Here is a 23,924-nt window from a genome sequence, read left to right on the forward strand (position 1 = left end):
TAATCTCAATCCGTAAAATCAAATATAGTATTTTAATTTGCAAACAAAATAGAGGGTAAAATAAATAAATGATAATTAAGGAAACATAATGAATAAATTTAAGAATTAAGGCTCTAATAGGAAAACCTACAATTAAGTGGTACCATTTGTGGAATAGGCATCACGGAGGTGCTAATCCTTTCCTAGGCGTAATCGTACTCCCAAACCCAATCTTAAAAATTATACACCAGTTTAACATTCTTTCGATAGACCTAAAATTAATTTAGGATCTCGTTGATTAGAATCAAGTTAATAGGTGGCCACTCACACCTAGAAAAAACGATTGGTGGCAACTCCTAACCATTCTCATGTCTAAAGGTTTGGTTCCTAGACCCGCACGTTACGAGAGGTCCCACTAGTATGATGGGTGGATCCTTGGGATAATCTCAACAAAACGTTTTCATTCGACATCTTATCAATGCTTATGCTATGCATTTCACAATTACATCATATGCACGACACAAGATTAAGTTTTGAGCCGATTTGATAAACTAAATAAATAATAATTAAGGAAACACAATGAAATAAATTTAAAAATTAAAGCTATAATAGGACAACATGCGGTTAGATGGTGCCATTATAGAATGGGCGTCGCGAGGTGCTAATCCTTCACCACGCGTAACCATACTCCCGAACCCTAATTTTGAAACCCATTGACCAATTTATAGTTCTTTCGACGGATCTAAAGTCAATTTAGGACCTCGTCGACTAGAACGAAGTCAATAGGTGACCAATCACACATAAATAAAAAAAGATTGGTAGCGAATCCCAAACCCAAAAATTTTTCCACATTACCCGTAGCGACAAACTTGACCTACAATAAGATTATTAGTGTTGAAATCAATAATTTTAATAAGGATATATTGATCTTAAAGATTGAAGGTAGGAATTTATATGCTGAGAGAGCTATATCCCTTTTTATATATATTTAAAATTTCTTTCCCATTGTTAAGATTATTTGGGGTTGAGGCAAATTAAGAAGAAACAATGCAATTGATTTGTTGAATCATTAATTGTGTTGGTTGATGCTTATTCTTTAAATACTAGTCCATGCATGTTTTGACAACACTTTTATCAAATTCTTTTTTTTAATTTTTTTCACAAAATATAGATAGAGAAAAAATAAAAAATAAAGACAGATTGAAAAAAAGAAAAAATATAAATAAAAGGGAACTTTAAAAGCATGAATTAATTTTCAATAGAAAGATTAATTTTGTTTCTATAGTGGACTTCACAGTACAGCGTTTCAATAGACGAGTGTTGTTCCTGTTAATATAACTTAATGCCTTTTCTTTTGGTTTCTTTATTTCTCCATTAATACTATTTCTTTTATCAAATTCTATATTAATACAACTTGGAAGAAACGTTTTGATGATGAAAAAGGAGAAATGAAGCAGACAATATTTCAATTATTGACTGCCTTTTTCATGTAACATCTACTTTAAAATTTAAGAAATGATAAATATTAATAATGAAATTAAGGCATGATTTCCATTTGATTCTAATCTAACAGATGGAAACCCTCTAGTAACTAACAAGTTGATGGTTAAAATACGAACTTGACACTTAATTATTTCTTTCTATTGTCTCTTGTCTCATTTTTTAAATTTTTAATTGTGAATGTATAATTAATTACAATACTTAACTTTTTGCTTGTTTAATTTTGTATTTTTATATTGATGAATGAGAATATTATTTAAACTCTTGAAAATATCTCTGATATGTACAAATTGAATAAAAAGAAGAAAGATTACCTGTCAAGCTGTTATAACCCATATAAAGATAACGAAGAACAGATAAGCTTCCAATTGTTATTGGAATTTCACCTGAGAAGTTGAATTCACCCTTTAGAAGATAGAATTTTCCTATTAAGATTTAATTCATTAAAAAGGTCACTTTTTTTTTGTTGAGCATTAATTAAGGGACTACTTTATTCAACTTTTTTTTTAATAGAATTAACGTATGATGAAAGAGGTGTCTTTTTTTTCAATGCAAAGAGGGAAAATGTTAAAGAGTACCTTTTAAACACTTGTCAAGGTGATATTTATAGGAAGATTTTTGTAACTAATATATTGACTTTTCTTGCATTTGGTAACAATAGTATATATATTAATATATAAAAACATTTTTCAAATAAAAATTTAACAAAACTTAACCGGTGCTTGTGGGCAACTCTTAAGGAAATCTTCTTTTTTCTTTAATGCATAACTAATTAACATAAAAGTATACATTTCCAATCCAAGTTATTTCTTTTCATAATTTTTTTCTAAATGGAGATCTAACAAATCCGGTGGATTATAAATTAATTAAGAAAGTCATGATTTCATGAGTTTTATCACCCACATTTATACTAAATTTGAAATTTAAATCTCTTTTTCTAAATCCAAGTTTTCAGCTGCAACTTAAATGAAAATTAAAATCATAAATCTAAACTCACGAACAAAAATAACTGATCATCTAATCATTTTAATTTGTCTAAAGAAAAACCCACGTTAAGCATACCTGTAAAATTATTCTCATCGAGATACAACTCGTTTAATCTAGTCAAATTCCCGATTTCTTGAGGCACGCTTCCCTCCAAGGCATTTTGAGATAAACTTAAAATCTCTAGCTCTTGACACTTGAATAGAGCTGATGGAAGTTGACCTACAACAAGATTATTAGTGTTAAAATCAATATTTGCAATAAAGATATATTGATGATAGAGTAAACTAATTATTATACAACCTGAAAGCTGATTATTGTCCAAATATAACCATTTCAAGCTGTGAAGATTTCCGATTGTTATAGGAATATGACCCTTCAAATCATTGTTAGACAACATCAGCTTCTCAAGGTTTGACAAAGAGCCCAAAGAAGATGGGATAACACCAGAGAAGTTGTTATCGTATAGAAACAAGCTCTGAAGTTGAGTGAAGGAATCAAACCATGATGGGATTTTCCCATGGAAGTTGTTGTAACCAAAGTTTATATGTTTCAGTGAAGACAAATTAGCCAACTCCATGGGCAGTGAGCCATGAAAATGATTAAATCCAAAGTTAAGCTGAGAAAGAAAAGATAGATTTCCCAAGTGAGGTGGGATGGTGCCCAGAAGACTCATGTTAAAAAGATCAAGAGCGGTGACTCTTTGGTGATCAGATCCGCAAGTGACACCAATCCAGTTACAAACAGATGTAGCACTAGTCCAGTTGGTCGCCAGCAGGTTTTGAGGGTCATGAGTGACATGAGCTTTTAGTGCAAGAAGAGCCAATTGGTCAGTGGTGGTGTTGGGTGACTCCGTTGACAAAGTCGCCACAGAGTTGCACAACACTACCGCAAATACCATAAGGGGGAGGAGGAAGCCAATGTTTCCCATAAGACTATACTTGTGGTTGAAACAAATTGAGAAGAAACAACTTGGTGTGTTGGTTGATGCATTCTTTAAATACTAGTACATGCCTGTTTCGAAATTATGTTGAAGCATTCTTTACAAAATTATGCGTTGAATCCATGATGAAGCATTGTAGAAAGTCCCTACAAATCAAGAAAAGCGATCAGCTAAATGGACAAGTGGCCGTATCAAGAGGAAAAGGGTGAAGCATTGCCCTCTAGTTTTCCGTTTGAACTATCCTTTTGTCGTCCATGACACGGTTGAACTATTCTTCATTGGCTAAGATTATGTGATTACATGAGACAGTGGAAATATCCTTCATTGACTATAATTATGCGATTACCGTATCAGAGACGGAAAGAGTGAAGCATCCACATGTTTTCCTGGTATTAATTACATCGGTCCCAACTTTGAAGGCTCCAGCTAGCATTGATTATGATTGATGGGTAGCAGTCTTGTCATAGTTATTCAGAGATAATTAGCATGAAATATCAATAGTCCTCCCTTAAAAGAGTTTTCTGTAAAAGGTTCAGGCAGTAGTTAAGTAGCAGAGCACGTTATATTTCACCCTTGAATCTTTTCGAGTCACCCTTGCTATGCATTTTCTTGTACTTGTTAAACAACAAGGTTTTCTATGTAACAGCTAATAATTTAGCAACATTAGCATTATCAGTCACTCAAAAGCAATGTTCCTCAACCTTATCAATAGCATTATCAGTCTCCCTACCGCTACACAATATTATTTTCAGTCTTCATAGCTCAATCACAATGTTTCATCCTCCTTCATATTCAAACTACACTTCCTGAGAATCAACTATTATTCTTTGGGGTTGAGTGGATGAATAGGCTCCAAACAGGCCACAGCCTCGAACTTTCAAGCGAATGCTTGTAGTTTTCTCAGGTTCATATTTCAACTCCTTGATGGCCCCTCCTGAATTGATCATTTTGTCTAGACCTATGGGAGCGAACTTAGCCCCACCGGACAGTGCGTTACAGTATCATCCTTTTGATATGTCAGTGATTCTTTAATGATTCTTTAATGCTACCAAGAGGAAAAGGGTGAGGCATGCCCTTAGTTCAAGTTTGACCTTTTCTTTTGTGGTCCATGACACGTTAAACTATCCTTTATTGACTAAAATTATGTGGTTACAGTATCAGAGACGAGAAGCTTGAAGGATCCACATGTTTTCCTGGTATCCAATTCTTGTCCCACGATCTCCTTTCTTTAATTCTTGTCAACATCCCACTTGCCAATCTGTAGAAATCGGGCTCCCTTGAAGAGTACATTCATATGTGATAATACTTTCAAGCTATTCGTTGTAAGCTTTTCACATTCATATTTCAACTCCTTGATAGCCCCACTTGAACCGAACATCTTGACTAGACCTATGGGAGCGAACTTAGCCCCACAAGACAGTGCCTTATAAAATCATCCGTTCGATATGTCAATGATTCTTTAGTGATTTTTTTATTGTTTTGATGAGATGATTTTATTGATTATCTTATATTTTGTATTTTGTATGTGAATAACGCATATGGTATATTGAAATCATTGTCATAGAAATCAAGAAGGAAAATGTAACTATGATCTGTTGAGGTTATACAAACAAGAAAGAGGGACGAACAGAGAGATGAAGCAGCAAAGCAACAGTTATAGTATTCATATATTCATACATATAAACTTTGTACACATTAACACACCAAACACTTATGATTTTGATAACAGTACCTACACATCAACCTTACAATTTTATTGGAGTGCTCAAAGATCAATGTTACATTTTATTAAACACCACCAAGTTTTGGATAATGACAAGCGTGGACAATTGTGCTATAACTGCACTTTTGCACCTTGCTTTACCTAGTCAACAACTCTTTCATCAGGTAAATTTGGTAGCTTCAACTTGCATTTTGCGAAACTGTCTATGGAAGAAATTAACTTTGGAAGTTGGCACATACACAACCTGTTAACAGGTGTTTAAACTTGTCAGAAAAAGATCTTGAATTTGAATAAAAAACAACAGTTATCTTGTTAGAACTATTAAAACTCACCTAGGAGCATAAGCTGTATTATTTTCTTCCTCCACTTCTGCGGATTTTCCCTCTAATATCATATTTTTGTTGACCTCTCTCAATGATCCTAACCAATGTATCCCATGCTCAATCCAAAACCCTGCCCACAACCATACCCCATCAAAAGCAACATTAGCAGTCTCCCTACCGCTGCACAATATTATTTTCAGTCTTCATAGCTCAATCACAAAGTTCCAAAGCTACAGCTCGTTCTCTGGGACTCTGAGAGCAACAGTGGTTAGTCTTTTTTTCTTTTGGTAGAAAAATTCACTTCTCGGGAGTCATTGTTAATGGCTGTTGAAATTAAATTGAGGATCACCTTATAATAACTTTGTGCTCACAGTACAGAGGTCATCACTTTAAAAGAAATTGTGTATAAAGCATAAAAAGGGGAGCCAAAAATTAAAATCTTGTGTATAAAGCGGTGAAGATATTTCTTTTTTTAATATTCTTTGATAATTTTGAGGAGAAAGCACTTCACATAATCCCTTTCCATATGAAAAATCTACTAAGATTTTTGAACTTGTGTACTTCTGATTTCTAGCAAATACATATGTAAGGAATCAAATAGTATAGTTCAAGATATCTACAAGTTGAAAATTACATACCATAATCGATATTCAGAATTAGAATATGACCAATACAATTGAAATTACTGATAACATTCCAACTAACTGAAAAGAAATCACCTCAACCGTAAAGCAGTGGAGAATAGGTCTAATTATAATGTAGAGGACACGAACAAATTAACAAAGTCCACCACAATATATATAATGATTACAGAATCCATTCCACCAAGCTTGAAAAATCTCCTTTCATGTCAAGATCTTATTTTGCCAAACTATCTGGTGGAAGAAATTAACCTTGGAAGGTGCCACATACCTGACCTGGTAACATTTGTTAAAACTTGTTAGACAAAAATCTTAAATTTGAATAAAAAACAATAATTGTTTTACATAGGATAATTAAAACTCACCTAAGAGCATTAGCTGTATTACTTTCTTCCTCCACTTCTGCGGATTTTCCCTCTCATAACACATTTTTGTTGACCTCTCTCAATGATCCTAACCAGCCACCATGGTTTTCCAGTTGTGAACACAATGTATCCCATGCTCAATCCACAAACAAGCCCACATCCATACCCCATCAATATAGAAAATTTCCAATTCACAAAATCACCATCTTCATCAAACTTTGTTGGTTGTGGTTCCAAATTCTTTTCGTTACTACAATTTTTGGATAAAGGAAGTCCACATAAACCCAAGTTTCCAATGTAGGAATCATTTGTGAAAGTATCAAATTGTTTGCCTCGAGGAATGAGTCCCGTGAGATTATTCCAAGAAAGGTTTAATACCTCTAAGAATATCAGATTTACTAATTGTGCTGGAATTTTTCCTTTGAGCTTGTTTGATGAGAGATCTAATGATTCAAGTGCTGACAAGTTTCCTAATATTGATGGGATAGGACCCCTTAAACTATTGTGAGAGAGGTTGAGGACGATAAGTGAATGAAGTTCTCCAACTACCTCAGGTATCTGTCCTTTAAATCGATTATTAGAAAGGTCAACAATTGTCCAAGTGTTTAAGATTTTCAAGAGCTCCATCTCCGACCCTTTTATTGTAATAAATAAAGATTCATAAATATAATAACCTCGATTAGTCCCAGAATATATCATGTACTTTGGGTCACCTTTGTTTTCACTCTCACTTCTTATAGCTTGAAGATTTTCAAAAAATTTTGTTGGTAAGTAGCCATTGAAGTCATTGTGAGAGAGATCGATGATTCGCAAATGAGTGAAGGAAAATTTACCTTCAAAGTTATCAATGCGATCATAGAGTCTATTACATCGCAAGATAAGAACTTGTAGATCTAAATTTCCTAACCAAATTGGAAAAGTGTCAATCAAGTTGTTGTTCCCTATATCTAAAATTTCTAATTTCGAGCAATTAACCAAAGAGCGTGGTAGTGACCCTTCAATCTTGTTGTCATTGATGCGAAAAGATCTCAACAAACAATCTTTATGAAAATTTCCGGGTATTTTACCATGAAAACTATTCATGCTTAGATCCACCATTTCAATAGAATTGCTTAAGTTTCCAAGACATTCTGGAATAATTCCATGAAAGTTATTCCTCGACAAATCAAGAAAATACTGTAGTGAACTCATATTGCAAACTGATGAAGGGATTTCTCCAATTCAATTGTTGTGTAAAACGCTTAAGCCACGCAACGAAGGTTGTAGAGTTGGAAGTCGACCTTGGAGCAAATTTGAATAGAGATAAGGAGTTTGAATATTGTTTACAAAAAATTGCTCAATAAAAATGTAAAAAAAGAAAATTTAGCTAAAAAAATGATACTTTTACTTTCCCTTGCACAGCATCTAGCCACTTGCTAGTGCTTGATTGCATGATGGAGTATCCATATTACAATTTATATTAAGAAAATTTTAGTGGAACTTAATAATTTTTGTGTATAAACTATGAAAAACAATAAGTTGTGATATGGATGCTCCATTGTGATTAAAATACTTACTTCACACATGATTTCTTCTTTCTACTCTCCCTTGTCCCATTTTTCTTTTTTAATTTTCAACTGTGAATGTGTAATGAATTACAATACTTAACCTTTTGATTGTTCGGCTTTGTATTTTTATATTGATGAATGAAAATTTATTTAAATGCTTAAAAAGATTTCTAATATGCAAATTGAATAAAAAGGAGAAGAAAGATTACCTGTGAAGTTGTTATCATCTAATGAAAGAACCTTAAGAAAAAGCAAGCTTTTGATTATTGATGGAATTTCACATGAGAAATTGAGTTCACCTCTCGTAAGTCAAAATCTTCCTAATTTATGACGAAAGATTTTTGTTTTTTCCCTATTTAAAGAAGGGAAATGTTAGAGTACCTTTAAATACTTGTTCAGGTGATATTTATAGAAAGATTTTTATAATTAATATATTGTCTTTTCTTGAATTTTATAAGAATAGTAAATTAATATGTAATAGCATTTTTTCAAATAAAATTTAACTAACCTTAACTAAACATTTTTCTTTCTTTAATGCGTAACTAATTAACACAAAAGTATAAAGTTCCAATCCAATTTATATTTTTCATGAATTTTTTCTTGATGGAGATCTAACAAATCCAATAAATTAAAAAATAATTAAGAAAGTCATGTTTTCATGAGTTTTATCACCCACATTTACACTAAATTTGAAATTTGAATCTCTTTTTTAATTTAAAAAAAAAATCTAAGTTTTCAAGTTCAACCTCAATGAAAGTTAGAATTATAAATCTAACTCTGACTAAAAATAAATTGCCAACTAATCATTTCAATTTGGCTAAAGAAAGGCCCATATTAAACATACCTGTCAAGTTGTTAAGATCAAGATACAACTGACTTAATCTAGTCAAATTGATTGAGTGAAACAAGGAGAATGTAACAACAATAAGGCCTTTTGATTGCAGGCTCTACATTTTACATAAGGCATGTAACAACAATATTTCTCAATGTGATTCTTCTTTTTGCAATAGGAACATGGTGGAAATTGCCCTTTCTTTCCTTGTTTCTTTTCTTCATACCTTTTGTCTTTATCTTTCTTCTCACGTTCGGTCTTCTTGTGACTTTCACTGCTGGTTCGTTTGTCAACACTTCTTGCAGCCAAGGTTGTTTCGACATGGTCTTCTTGCCTTAATGCTCTGCGTTGCTCTTGAGCTTGCAAAGCATTTATTAATTCTGATACTAACATAGTTGTCAGGTCCTTAGAGTTCTCTAAAGAGGAAAGTTTTGATTCAAATTTTTCAGGCAAACTTACCAAAAATTTATTGACAACTCTTCTTTCTGTTATATTTTCACCAAGCAATCTTAACTGATTAACAACTCTTAAAACTTTATCAGAATAATCCTTCATCATTTCTTCATCTTTCATTTTTAGCAATTCAAATAAATTCTCTTAACAAGTTTAGAATTTGTATTTGCCTTGTACAATCAATGCCATGAAATTCTTCCTTTATCTTGTCCCAAGCTTCTTTTGCAGATTCACAAGCCATGATTCTTTCAAAAATTGCATCTGTGACAGCAGAGTGAATGCAAGACAAAGCTTTAAACCATTTTGCTACTTCTTCATTGTGCTGCTTCATTTGAGCAATTGTTGGGTTGGCTTGTCGAGTTGGAGGGCCACCTCTTACTTCCACAACTTCCCACAGGTCGAAGGCCTTTAGATTTGCCTTCATTTTCATAGCCCACATGGGATAATTGTTGCCATTAAAAACTGGAGGAGCAGCAATGTTGTAAATAGAGGAAGCCATTTATTTTTAAAGCCTCACAGAAAGAACAGATAAAGAAAAAAAGTTTGTAAAGGATAAATGTTTTGAAACGATTTTGCCAAGGTTCCTTAAGATCACTCAAAATGCTCTAATACCATGTTGATCTTTTGAGAATATTTATAACAGAAATTAGAATACTTATAAAAAATGTAAGAGAAAATTTCCAGAAAAGAGATAAATTGAAAACAAGGATCTGATTGATGTTTTTCACTACTGCATTAAGTGTATTTATACACAAATACTGAGAGGATAAGAACAAGAAAATAGTTAATCTAAAAATAAGGGATCAAAGAGAGCACAACTTATTCAAATAACTGCTGTCTTGAATGGCTCACATCATGTGGCCTTTATTCCAACATAAAAACTGCTTAAGAATACAATTCTAAGTCATGTGGTTGACATGTGCACATCTTTATCTTTGAAGTACTGATGCAACTCTCTGCAACTGAGACTTTAATTTTCATTAACCAGAAACCAAAAAACTCAAACTTGCCTAAACACAAGAACTGGCAATAGAAGTCAAAAACACCTATCAGCCTAAAACTATACTCCTAAGGATGATATTGCAAAACAACCAAAACCAAATCCAACGCGTCCGAGCGGATAAGTTTCAAGCCAAAGCAAAGGACTCAAGATCCCTTGATACCCTTTGATCGTCTAGGAAGAGTCCAAGTCCGCAATGAGAACTATATAATGTGACAGTTTAACAAAAATTTGTTTTTAAAACTAATAAGTTTTTATGTAAAGACGAGGCAGATGATTACCAGCTCCACGAGTGATTTGTTTGTCCAGATTAGTCAGCAAAATATTTTAAATTGTACTAAATGATGTAAAGAACATGCCAACAAATTTAGCAATAGGAATTGAGATAATTAAGCACAATTTTATTCATTTCCCCTTAGCATTCAGCAAACTACGGTTTGGTCCCATGTAATTAGACACATGCAAATGCAATGCTACATTAGTTGTGAGGATCGCCACTAGTTTCAACATCCACCGCCTCACCAGTGTAATTGCAGCACCTCCTATAGCAAGCTCGTCCAGGTAATTCACAGCACTCAAATTTGCAGCTTCTGCCGTAGAGGATGGCATCGTCTACCTCAGCCTCAGTTGTTCGAGTAGCCAGCTCAGCTGTACTTGTAAACTCATGTTCAACATGTTAGATTATTAAAGTTGGTTGTCACATATTTCAACTAATGCAAAGAATATTTAGAGCAGCTGACCGTTATTGATATCTGTGGTAGTTGCAGCAAGGCGTCCAGCTGCCACCTCCAAAGAGATGAGAAGAACAACAGTTACAGCAGCTAAAAGAGCAAGTATTTGGAGGAGGAAAGTCTTGGAACTCATCATTCTTATCAAAGTAAAACAATGTTTCACCAAAGTACATTCGGAGCGGGATATCTTTTATTCATTTATATTTGTGGTTGACGAAACTAAGAAAGAAACAACTCAATTAATTTGTTAAATCAATGTGTTGGTTGATTTTCATTCTTTAAATACTAGTAAATGCGTGTTCCGAACCGTATGATTAAGCATTATTTATGAAATTATGCGTTGAGTCCATGTAAGGCAATATTATAATAGATTTTGGCATTGTAGAAACTGCCGACAAATCAAGAAAAACAAAAAGGAAAATGGACAAATGGCCCTATCAAGAGGAAAAAGGTTAGGCTAGTGTTTTGTAGACTAATTCTACTGCCTTTTAATATAGTCAATGCAAGTAAGCTTTTTAGGCAAGCATTTAAGCTTTTGGTTATATTAATTAATGCAACCTGAAGGAAACCCTTTGAGGCTCCCTTTGCCCCTTTCATCAACTTGATGATGAAATTAGAGGAAAACAAGAGGATAATATTTTAATAAATTTATTATCTTTTTCATGTAACCATTATTTTATATTAATAATTAAGTTAAATTTATATTAAACTTTTAAATTGAATTCACGATTTATTTGAATTTGTATATATTTTCTGAAAATAATGATAATGTTTAACTTAACCCAATTCATACGTAATTCCTATGTAATTTTTGAAATTGTCGAGGAAGAAATAATAAAGGTGAAAGCAATGTGATATAACTTTTGCCATATTGATCAAAGAAGGAACACTTTAAAAGTTTTACAAATTTACATTGTTTTCCTCCTTTGGGCCAATGGACTGAAGACAGAGTAATTGACATATTTGAAAAGATTGTAGCGTAGCTTAGAAGCTAAAAACAATTCCAAAAAACGTAAGCATTAGGGATAACAAGTAGTTATAACGTCTAGGATGAATTTGACAGATTGAAATATCTGACTATTAAGTAATCTCATGGTTTTCGTCCATGACACGGTTGAGCTACTCTTCACTTGATTGACTAAAATTTTGTGTTTAGATGGTTTAAAGCTATTTTTCTATGGAAGATAATATATATAATACAGCCTTTGTGGCAAGTGCTTAGAAAATCAAGAAAAGAGAATGTAAAATAGACAAATTACTGTGTCATAGAGGAATAGCTTGAAGCATTTCCATGGTGTGAATTTAAGCTTTTGCGTCAACAAAACAAGTCTTCCTCCTTTTGAATAATTATAGAATTAACTCAATCATTTCATTACTACTACTTATTTTATTTCTGATTATTAGTAATAATGCAAAGCAACTTTGCCGTCTAAATACTTAAGATTAAGCCCCAACCTCCTCACAAAGCAACAACAGCATTATCAGTCATTCAAAAGCAGTGTTACTGAGTCTTATCAGTAGCATTATCAGTGTCCCTACCTATAGGTTTGAGCATTCAAAAGTAATTAATATGGACAAATTACCATGTCTTGGAGGACAATAATTCAAGCTTTTTGCATCAACAAAACAAGTCTTCCTTAATCCTCCTCGTCAATAAATTAGCAACATTATCTTAATATTATTTTTTTCATTTACCTTCTTGATAAATTTCAACAATCTATTTTTTTAATATTTGATTCAAGCATTTTATCGTATGTTTTTCTTTTTCTATTTTTTATTAAATAAATTACGCAATGAGAGATATATGATGCGAAAGTTTAACAAAAAAATTTGCTTTTAAAGCTGATAATTTTTTTATGTGCGAAAAGTGTTGAGGGGCACAAAGAAGAGGCAGATGATTAGCAGCTACACAAGTGATTTGTCAAGTTAACAACAAAATATTCAAATTGTATTGTAGTAAATGATGTAAAGAACATGGCAACAAAGCAATAGGAATTTGAGATAATTAAGCACAATCTTATTGAGGACACACCAAACTACGGTAATTACACACATGCAAATGCAATGCTACATTAGTTGTGAGGATCGCCATGAGTTTCGATATTATAGATGGTAGAGCCCATTGACTTTGTTATGACTAAAGAACTTTGTTATGACTAAAAGAACCTTGGCTTGGTGCAACTTACATATTCTGCTTCTATTTTCATATTTAGCATTGAAGTGGAAGGTTCCAAGTTTGAGACAGTGATGCACTTGTGCAAGTGGTCATTACTGTTTGATCTTAGAAATGAATATTCTAATTTAGGAAAATGGTTACTAAAAATGCTTCTTAGTTACCAATTATCTTTATCACATAATCGAAAGTTACGGATGGTTATAAGCAAGCAATGGAGAAGGATATATATATAGTTCAAGATATCTGCAAGTTGAAAATACATACCATAATCGAAATCCAGAATTAGATCACGACTAATACAACTGATATTAGTAATATACCAATCCAACAAACTGCAAAGAAATCACCGCAACCTCAAAGCAACAGAGAATACGTCTAATATAGAGAAGACCAACAAATTAAGAAAGTCCACACCAATATATATATAATGATCATAGAATCCATATCACCAGGCTTGAAAAATCTGCTTTCTTGTCAAGATCCTAGTTTCCCAAACTTTCTGTGGAAGAAATTAATCTTGGAAGTTGGCACATACCCTCTCTGGTAATATTTGTTAAAACAGTCAAATAAAGATCTTGAATTTGAATAAAAAAACAACAATAATTTTGTTAGAACTATTAATACTTACCTAAGAGCATTAGCTGTATTATTTTCTTCCTCCACTTATGCGGATTTTCCCTTTGATAACATATTTTTGTTGACCTCTCTCAGTGATCTTAACCAACGGCCATGGTTTTCCAGTTGTGAACACAATGTATCCCATGCTCAATCCAAAAACCAGCCCACATCCATACCCCATCAATATAGAAAATTTCCAATTCACAGCATCACCATCTTCATCAAACTTTGTTACTTGTGGTACCAAATTCTGCTCATTATTACATTCTTTTGATAAAGGAAGTCCACATAAGCCCAAGTTTCCAGTGTAGGAACTATTTGTGAAAGTATCAAATTGATTGCCTTGAGGAACAAGTCCCACAAGGTTATTCCAAGAAAGTTTTAATACCTCTAAGAATATAAGATTTACTAATTGTGGTGGAATTTTTCCTTCGAGCTTGTTCAATGAGAGATCTAATGATTCAAGTACTGACAAGTTTCCTAACAATGATGGGATTGGATCGTTAAACTATTGTGAGAGAGGTTGAGGACAATAACTGAATGAAGTTCTCCAAGTATTTCAGGAATTTGTCCATGAAATTGATTATTTGAAAAGTCAATAACCGTCAAAATCTATAAGATACTTGAGAACTCCATATCCAACCATTTTGTTGTAACAGATATATGATCCCAATAAGAACCACTCATCATGTACATTAAGTCACCTTTTTTCACTCCCTCTTCTTATAGCGTGTAGATTTTCAAAAATTTTGTTGGCAAGGGACCATTGAAGTCATTACGAGAGAGATCAATGATTATCAAATTAGAGAAGGAAAATCTACCTTCAAAGTTATCATTGTGACCAGAGTCTAGTACATTGCAATATAAGAACTTTTAAATCCAAATTTCCTAACCAATTCGGAAAGGTGTTGTTTAAGTTGTTGTTCCCTACATTTAAAAGTTCCAATTCAAGTAGTTAACCAAAGAGCGTGTGACGCCGGGGCGTTGTAAAGGCACATGGGCGTTATGAGGCGTTGTAAAGGTACTTGGGTATTATGAAAGACACCAATCGTGACGAGGTTGAAAACCCCACTAAGGTGAATCACCAATCTTGGCAAGGTTGAAAACCTCACTAAGGTGAAAAATAGCCAAAATCCTACTTTGGTTGGCTAGGCTAAAGATATTAAAACCTCTTACTCTTTAAAAGAGTCTAGAAAAATAAGCACTCATTCTTAAAAAAATATTATTTATTAACTCTCAACTCTAAATGTCTCATAACTAAGCCTAAGGGTCCTATATATAGTATTATAGGCCCAAATCCTAATAAAACTCTACTTCTAGTTATCTAATACAATTAGAATAATTAATAAGAGATTTAAATAAAATAGGTGTTCTATTCCTAAATAGAACATGACTATTCTAATTAAATACTAATTCTTAAAAGTATTAAAATAAAAATAAGAAAAGAATCTTAATCTAAATAAAATAAAGAAAATAAATCCTAAATCAACTAAATTAGCAAAAACTAAATACAATCCTAGACGCTCCTGCGTCAGCGTGGTAGTGACCTTTCTAGCTAGTTGTCATTGACGGAAAAACTTCTCAACAAATAATCTTTATGAAAATTTCCAGGTATTTTACCATGAAAACTATTCATACTGAGATCCATGTGTTGAACAGAGTTGCTGAAATTTCCAAGACATTCTGGAATAATTCCACGAAAATTGTTGTTTGAGAAAATGAGATAATGTAGTGATGAACTCATATTGCAGACTGATGAAGGGATTTCTCCAATTAAATTGTTATCTGAAACACTTAAGCTGTGCAATGAAGGTTGTAGAGCTGGAAGTCGACCTATGAAGCAAATTTGAACTGCAATCAGGACTTTGAATATTCTTTGGAAAAAGTTGCTCCATGAAAATGTAAACAAATGGGACTTTAACTTCCCTTGCACAGCATCTGGCTAATTGCTAGTGCTTGATTGCATTTGGAGGTATCCATATCACAACTTATATTGAAAAAATTTTTTATGGAACTTAACAATTTTTCTGTATAAACTATGAAAAACAAGTTGTTGTAGATGATTTTTCCAATTGATTCATAACTAACAAATGGAGACCTCTCATAAGAAGTTGATGGTTAAAACACTAAATTGACATATAATTGTTATATATAATACTTAACGTTTTGATTGTTTGGTTTTGTATTTTTATAATGGTGATTAGAATATTATTTAAATGCTTAAAAATTATGATTTTTGATGTGCACAAATTGGATAAAAGGGAGAAGAAAGATTACCTGTAAAGTTATGAAAGTCCAAAACAAGAACCTCAAGAAAAGGCAAGCTTCCGATTCTTGATTTTGTGAGTGAGGGTAGTACATTAATATGTAAAAACATTTTTTTCAAATAAAAATTTAATTGCAAACATTATAAATGGTAAGATGTAGACAATCAAAGTTTTTGGAATTTTTGGAATGACTTGTTGCTATTACTGCACCTAGTGCGAGAAAATCTGTAATTTCTCTCTTTCTCTGTCTCTCTCTCTCTGCTTTTTCTTCTTCTTACTGCTTGTAAGATGTAGACAACATTAGACAATGTAAAAGGATAATGAAGGAATTGTACAGATCAAAGGTGATTCAAGTTAATTGTAAACATTATAGATGGTAGAGCCCATTGTTATTTACATAGTAAAATAATGACATTCAACTTTATGATTGCTAGTTAACTCATGATGAAGATGACAAAAAAACTGATACCATAGCAACATCTCCCAAGTCTTAATTTTAATTTAGTATTAGACATATAAAAGTATCATAAGGTGTGACTTCCAATTATCACATTTAAATCCTATTCCTTTCATTTTAAGTAATATTCACATAGATAACTAATCATACATATACCATGATTATGATAAAATAATATCAAAATTAAACTAAAGACTTTTCGCTTATCGATTAAAAGTCAAATGTTCAAATGCTATATATCTAATTAATTAAACCCTTAATTGCTTTGTTAATACATATTAATGGCTTGTTCCTCTTTTGTTGTTCTTTGGGTGCTTGCTTTGCTAGCAAATAAAGGCAGAATCCTTAGAAAAATCTGCCATGGGTAAACACTGACTTTTCTTTTGCTCCCACTACCAATGGATTATACATAAATTACCTTGGGCAGATAATATTTGATTGATTATGCAATAATATTTTTTTCATATAAAATAAGATTTTCAAGATACAAATGGTAAAAGGAAAGTTAATCTTCTTCATAAAAACCTTGATTCTTGTGCATTATAAATATGAAGTTACTATGAACAATTTTCTTCATTCAAATTCAAATTCAGAGCAAAGTCGGTTCTTTTGAAAATCTTTTCAAGCAAGTAAGTTTTTTTTCTTCTTGTAATTTCTTGTTTAATTTATTATAATTATTATTATTATTTTAAAAAAATTGAATTTCTCTCACTTGTTGCCCCTTGCATGAAAAATTTTTTTTAATTGAAATATGAGGAAAAAAAATTCATGCACGAGATAATGCTTCTTTTTTTTATGTGTGTATATATATATGTTCAAACAAATAACTAAATTATTTGATTTTAGAAGTGTGATATCCAACATCCCACATCTGATGTGAATGTGATTGTTAAGACCTATATAACAATCCAAGTCCACCACTACTAGCAACTTGAGCTTAAGATTTTGAGGGTCACGTGGTTTAGGCTCAAAAAGAATCTATACCACCAGGATTGAAAAATCTCCTTTCTTGTCAAGATCCTCTTTTGCCAACTGTTTGTGGAAGAAATTAACCGTGGAAGTTGGCACATACCCGACCTGGCAATATTTGTTAAAACTTGTCAAACAGAGATCTTGAATTTAAATGGAAAACAATGGTTATCTTGTTAGAATTATTAACACTCACCTAAGAGCATTAGCTGTATTATTTTCTTCCTCCACTTCTTCTGATTTTCCCTCTAACAACATATTTTTGTTGACCTCTCTCAATGATCCTAACCAACCACCATGGTTTTCCAGTTGTAAACACAATGTATCCCATGCTCAATCCACAAACCAGCCCACATCCGTACCCCATCAGTATAGAAAATTTCCAATTCACAGCATCACCATCTTCACCAGACTTTGTTGGTTTTGGTTCCAAATTCTGCTCATTACTACACTCCTTTGATAAAGGAAGTCCACATAAACCCAAGTTTCCAATGTAGGAATCATTTGTGAAAGTATCAAATTGTTTGCCTCGAGGAATGAGTCCCATGACATTATTCCAAGAAAGGTTTAATACCTCTAAGAATATAAGATTTACTAATTCTGTTGGAATTTCTCCTTCGAGTTTGTTCGATGAGAGATCTAATGATTCAAGTGCTGACAAATTTCCTAACAATGATGGGATAGGACCCGTTAAACTATTGTGAGAAAGATTGAGGACTATAAGCGAATGAAGTTCTCCAAGTGTTTCAGGAATCTTTCCGTTAAATCGATTATTCGAGAAGTCAATAACCATCAAAGCGATTAAAATTCTCCTCAAGTGCATTTCCAACCCTTTTGTGGTAATAATAAAAGATTCATAATAATCATAACGCATGTACTTTGCATCTCCTTTGTTTTCACTCCCACTGCTTATAGCATGCAAATTTTCAAAAAATTTCGATGGCAAATGGCCATTGAAGTCATTGTGAGAGAGATCAATGATTCGCAAATGAGAGAAGGAAAATCTACCTTCAAAGTCATCAAGGTGACCACAGAATCTATTACCTCGTAAGACAAGAACTTGTAGATCCAAATTTCCTAACCAATTCGGAAAGGTATCTTTTAAGTTGTTGTTCCCTACATCTAAAACTTCCAATTCCAAGCAATTAACCAAAGAGCGTGGTAATGATCCTTCTAGCTGGTTGTGATTGATGGAAAAACTTCTCAACAAACAACTTCTATGAAAATTTCTGGGTATTTTACCATGAAAGCTGTTCATGCTTAGATCCACTAATTCAATAGAGTTGCTTAAATTTCCAAGACATTCTGGAATAATTCCAAACAAATTATTCTTTGACAAGATGAGATAATAGCATGAACTCATATTGCAAACTGATGAAGGGAATTCTCCAATTAAATTGTTTTGTGAAACGCTTAAGCCTAGCAATGAAGATGGTAGAGCTGGAAGTCGACCTTGGAGTAAATTTGAACAGAGATCAGGAACTTGAATATTCTTTGAAAAAAGTTGCTCTATAAAAATGTAAACATATGATTCTAGCTCAGAAAATTATATAAAAAAGGCCACTTTTCTTTGTTGAGCACTAATTAAGGGACTACTTTGTTGAACTTTTTTTTTCTTAATAGAATTAACTTATGATGAAAGAGGTGTCTTTTTTTTCAATGCAAAGAAGGAAAATGGTAAAGAGTATCTTTTAAATACTTGTTAAGGTGATATTTATAGGAAAATTTTTGCAATTAATATATTAACTTTTCTTGAATTTGGTAAGAATAGTATATTAATATGTAAAAACATTTTTCAAATAAAAATTTAACAAACCTTAACGAGTGCTTATAGCCAACTCTGAATGAAATCCTTTTTTTTTTTCTTTGATGCATAACTAATTAACACAAAGGTATAAATTTCGAATCCAAGTTATTTTTTCATGATTTTTTTTTTTTTTTTTGTAAATGGAGATCTAACAAATCCAATGGATTATAAACTAATTAAGAAAATCACAATTTCATAAGTTTTATCCCCCACATTTATATTACATTTGAAATTTAAGTCTCTTTTTTCAAATTCAAGTTTTTAAGGTCAATCTAAATGAAAGCTAGAATCATAAATCTGAACCCACGAATAAATTTAATTTCTTTAAAGGAAGGCTCACATTAAGCATACCTGTTAGGTTGTTTTTAGAGAGATTCAACCATCTTAATTTAGTCAAATTCCCAATTTCTTGAGGCACACTTCCCTCCAAGGAATTGTTAGATAATAATAAATCTTCTAACTCTTGGCACTTGAATAGAGTCAATGGAAGTTGACCTACAATGAGATTATTAGAATGGAAATCAATACTTTCAATAAAGATATATTGATCTTAAGGATTGAAGGTAGGAATTTTTATGCAGAGAGCTTTTTATAGAGTTAAAATATCTTTTCCACCTTTTAATAAACTTTCATATATACTTTAAATGCATTTTCTTTTGATTTATTTATTTCTTTATTAACATTTTTTCTTTTATCAAATTCTTTGTTTCACATCTCATTGTTAGAGATGGATTGACAGCACTTTTATCAAATTCTTTTTTTTTTAACTTTTTTTCACAAAATATAAATAGAAAAGAAAAAGAAAAAATAAAAAATCAAAGACAGATTGAAAAAAGCAAAAATATAAATAAAAGAGAACTTCAAAAGCATGAATTAATTCTCCACAGAAAGATTAATTTTGTTTCTACAGTGGACTACATGGAACCAGTGTTTGGTAGACGAGTGTTGCACCTTTTAATATAACTTAATGCTTTTTCTTTTGATATTTTTATTTCTCCATTAATACTTTTTTCTTTTATCAAGAAACCTTTTGATGATGAAAAAGGAGAAATGAAGAGGACAAGCAACTAAAGGAACAACAGCAACAAGTATACCATTAACAAAAATGAAACTTTTATTTCTCCTTACACACCATCTACCCACTTTTAATTTTATTTGTTTAATATTGTTTTTTATATTGATGAACAGAATATTATTTAAACTCTTTGAAAAGATCTCTTATATATACAAATTGGATAAAAAGAAGAAAGAGTACCTGTCAAGCTGTTATAACCCAAGTAAAGATAACGAAGAACAGACAAGCTTCCGATTGTTGTTGGAATTTTTCCTAAAAAATGGAGTTCACCCTTTAGAAGTTAGAATTTTCCTACTAAGATTTAAGTCAATTAAAAGACCACTTTTCTTTGTTGAGCACTAATTAAAGGACTACTTTATTCAACTTTTTTAGGAAAATCAAAAAGTCCACTTTTCTTCATTGACTAAAATTACATGAGATTAGCATATGAAAGAGGAGACGCGTGAAAGATTTCACGCTTTTGAAAGAATTCATTCTTCTACTTATTTTATTACAAGTAATAATGAACAAGAAAATAACTTTCTTCAACACATAATGAATCCAATTCTTGTCCCACAATCTCCACTTTAAAATTTCAGAAATGAAATTAACTTTATATTTCATTTTTATATTGAATTCCCAATTTATTTTAATTTGTGTAACACAATCCAATTCATACGTTAATTCCTATGTAGTTTTAGAAGAAAGTCATGTTATGATGAGTTTTATCACCCACACTTCTATAATATTTGAAATTTAAATATCTTTTTTCAAATTAAAATTTTCAAGTTAAAATTGAATGAAAATTAAAATCATAAATCTGAACTCATGACTAAAATTAAATTACCAACTAATCATTTAAATTGTCTAAAGTAAAAAAGGTTTGTATGGGATTTTTCATCCCTTCTCTTTTTGAAATATAATCTATAATTACTGCTTCTCAAAAAAAAATTATCTAAAGGAAGGCTCACATTAAGCATACCTGTTAAGTTGTTACGATAGAGGTGCAACGAGATTACTTTGGTCAAATTCCCGATTTCTTGAGGCACACTTCCCTTCAAGGCATTTTGAGATAAATTTAGCTCTTCTAACTCTTGGCACTTAAATAAAGCTGATGGAAGTTTACCTATAATGAGATTATTAAGATTGAAATCAATATTTGCAATAAAGATATACTGATCTTAAGGATTGAAGGTATATACGAATTTATATGCTGAAAGAGTGATGCATGTTTCGAAAGATAAGATTATGAATACGTTGAGGAAAATGGACAAATAGCCTTATCAAGAGGAAAAAGGTGAAGCATGCATGCCACCTACTTCACGTTTAAACTATCCTTTTGTCATCCGTGACAAGGTTGAACTATATATCCTTTAGTGACTCAAATTATGAATACGTTAGCAAAATGGACAAATGGTCTTGTCACCCACACTTATACTATATATGAAATTAAATCTCTTTTTTTTTAATTCAAATTTTTAAGTTCAACTTAAATGAAAACTAAAATCATAAGTCTGAACTCACAAATAAAAACAAATTATCAACGAATCATTTTAATTTATCTAAAAGAAGATCCACATTAAGCGTACCTGTTAAGTTGTTGTTATCGAGATATAAATATCTTAATCTAGTCAAATTCCCAATTTCTTGAGGCACACTTCCCTCCAAGACATTGTCAGTTAAAGATAAGAATTCTAACGCTTTGCACTTGAATACAGCTGATGGAATTTGACCTATAATGAGATTATTAGTGTTCAAATCAATATATGCAATAAAAATATATTAATGATCAAGAAAGCTGATTACTATGCAACCTGAAAGCTGATTATTGTCCAAATATAACCTTTTCAACTTGGAAAGATTTCCAATTGCTATAGGAATCTGCCCCTTCAAATCATTGTCATACAAGATCAACTTCTCAAGGTTTGACAAAGAGCCCAATGAAGATGGGATAACACCAGAGAAGTTGTTACTGTACAGAAGCAAGCTATGAAGTTGAGTGAAGGAATCAAACCATGCTGGGATTTCTCCACGAATGTTGTTGTGACGAAAGTTTATATATTTCAGTGAAGACAAATTAGCCAACTCCATGGGCAATGAGCCATGAAAATGATTAAATCCGATGTTAAGCCGAGAAAGAAAAGATAGATTTCCAAGTGAGGTGGGATGGTGCCTATAAGACTCATCTTAGAAAGATCAAGAGTGGTAACCCTTTCATGATGGGATCCGCAAGTGACACCAATCCAGTTGCAAACAGACGTACCACTAGTCCAGTTGGTTGCCAACAAGTTTAGAGGGTCATGGGTGACATGGGCTTTCAGTGCAAGAAGAGCCAATTGGTCAATGGTGGCGTTGGGTGATTCCGCTGACAAATTAGCCACAGAGTTGCTCAACACCACCACAAATACCATAAGAGGGAGGAGGAAGCCATTGTTTCCCATGAGGCTATATTTGTGGTTGAGGCAAGTAATTAGAAAAGAAACAAATTCAATTAATTTGTTGAATTATTGTGTTGGTTGATGCTCATTCCTTAAATACTATCCATGGTGAAGCATCCAAAGTGGATTATTACCAGTGTTTGGTTCTAGCAGCTTAAAATACAGTCAATGCAAGTGAGCATTTTAGAGGAAGTGAGATATGATGAGTGTTCCACCTTTCAATAAAGTTTTATATATACTTAATACTTTTTCTTTTGATTTATTTATTTCTCCATTATATTATGTTTTGTCATCCATGACACGGTTGGACTATTCTTCATTGACTAAAATTACATGGAAATTAGTGTATCATAGAGGAGAAGCGTGAAGCACATTTACACAAGTCTTCCTCCTTTTGAAAAATTTATTTCTTCTACTTATTTTATTACAAGTAATAATGAAAAAAAAAAACTTTCTTCAACACATAACGAACCCAACCTCCCACAATCTCCACTCTCTTCAATTCTTATCAACATCCCACTTGCCAATCTCCACATTCATTCGTGGCTAATGCCACTAAGACTTGGAAGCATTAGGCAGCAAGAAGTTATAATGTAAAGGATGAATTTGTGTAATCCCATGTTTTGTTGTCCATAACACGTTTAAACTATTCTTCCTTAATTAAAATTACGTGTTAAGATGGTTTATAGCTATTTTTGTATATAAGATAATATTGATAATTTGGGCTTTGTGAAAATCAAGAAAAGGAAAATGTAAAATGCAGAAATTAGCGTATGATAGAGGAGAAGCGTGAAGCACATATATACAAGCAATAATGAATCCAATTATATCAGTCCAGATGCTACTAAAATTACTTTCTTCCCATCCATTTAATTCGTATTATATCAGTCCCAACTCCCAACGTATTCTGCATTTTAATTATATTAATTATAACCAACACAAAGAAACAATCTCTTCAGCAAAGCTTAGGCAGTTCTTCATCAGGTATCTTAGCAAAGGAGATTAAGCCCCAGGCATCGATGGGTAGCATAAAACATGACAAGTATTCAGAGATAAGTAGCTAAGTAGCAGTAGCAGAGCACACTATCTCTTTCCCTTGAATCATATCCAGTCAGCC

General features: G+C 32.2%; 2 protein-coding genes across 3 annotated transcripts in view; both read right to left on the reverse strand.

The window, feature by feature from the left end:
- LOC18593199 (receptor-like protein 12) overlaps positions 1-23,924 on the reverse strand; it is a 46,436-nt gene that overhangs the window by 14,416 nt on the left and 8,096 nt on the right. The window contains exons 6-8 of one of the 2 annotated variants that reach the window (XM_018124946.1): positions 21,959-22,004; positions 2,542-2,685; positions 1,794-1,865 (exon numbers count right to left, since the gene is read on the reverse strand). In XM_018124946.1, the coding sequence (XP_017980435.1) occupies positions 1,794-1,865; positions 2,542-2,685; positions 21,959-22,004 (262 nt within the window). Of the gene's footprint in view, positions 1-1,793; positions 1,866-2,541; positions 2,686-2,766; positions 3,667-21,958; positions 22,005-23,924 lie in introns of those variants that run through there. The other variant, XM_018124949.1, reaches the window with a different exon arrangement.
- Positions 10,671-11,275, reverse strand: LOC18593195 (glycine-rich protein). Its single transcript, XM_018124952.1, has 2 exons — positions 11,031-11,275; positions 10,671-10,938 (listed from the first exon to the last, which is right to left on the reverse strand). The coding sequence occupies exons 1-2, from the start codon at positions 11,155-11,157 to the stop codon at positions 10,769-10,771; spliced, it is 297 nt and encodes a 98-aa protein (XP_017980441.1). The 5' UTR covers positions 11,158-11,275; the 3' UTR covers positions 10,671-10,768.

The sequence above is a fragment of the Theobroma cacao genome, chromosome 7, assembly GCF_000208745.1.
Source record: "Theobroma cacao cultivar B97-61/B2 chromosome 7, Criollo_cocoa_genome_V2, whole genome shotgun sequence".
NCBI lineage: Eukaryota > Viridiplantae > Streptophyta > Magnoliopsida > Malvales > Malvaceae > Theobroma > Theobroma cacao.

Excerpts from the sequence above, each read along its gene's own strand:
- LOC18593195 (XM_018124952.1), bottom strand. The coding sequence starts at position 11,157 with ATGATGAGTTCCAAGACTTTCCTCCTCCAAATACTTGCTCTTTTAGCT. Across the intron at positions 10,939-11,030 it reads TACCACAGATATCAATAACG|CTGAGCTGGCTACTCGAACA; the intron begins GTCAGCTGCTCT and ends TTACAAGTACAG.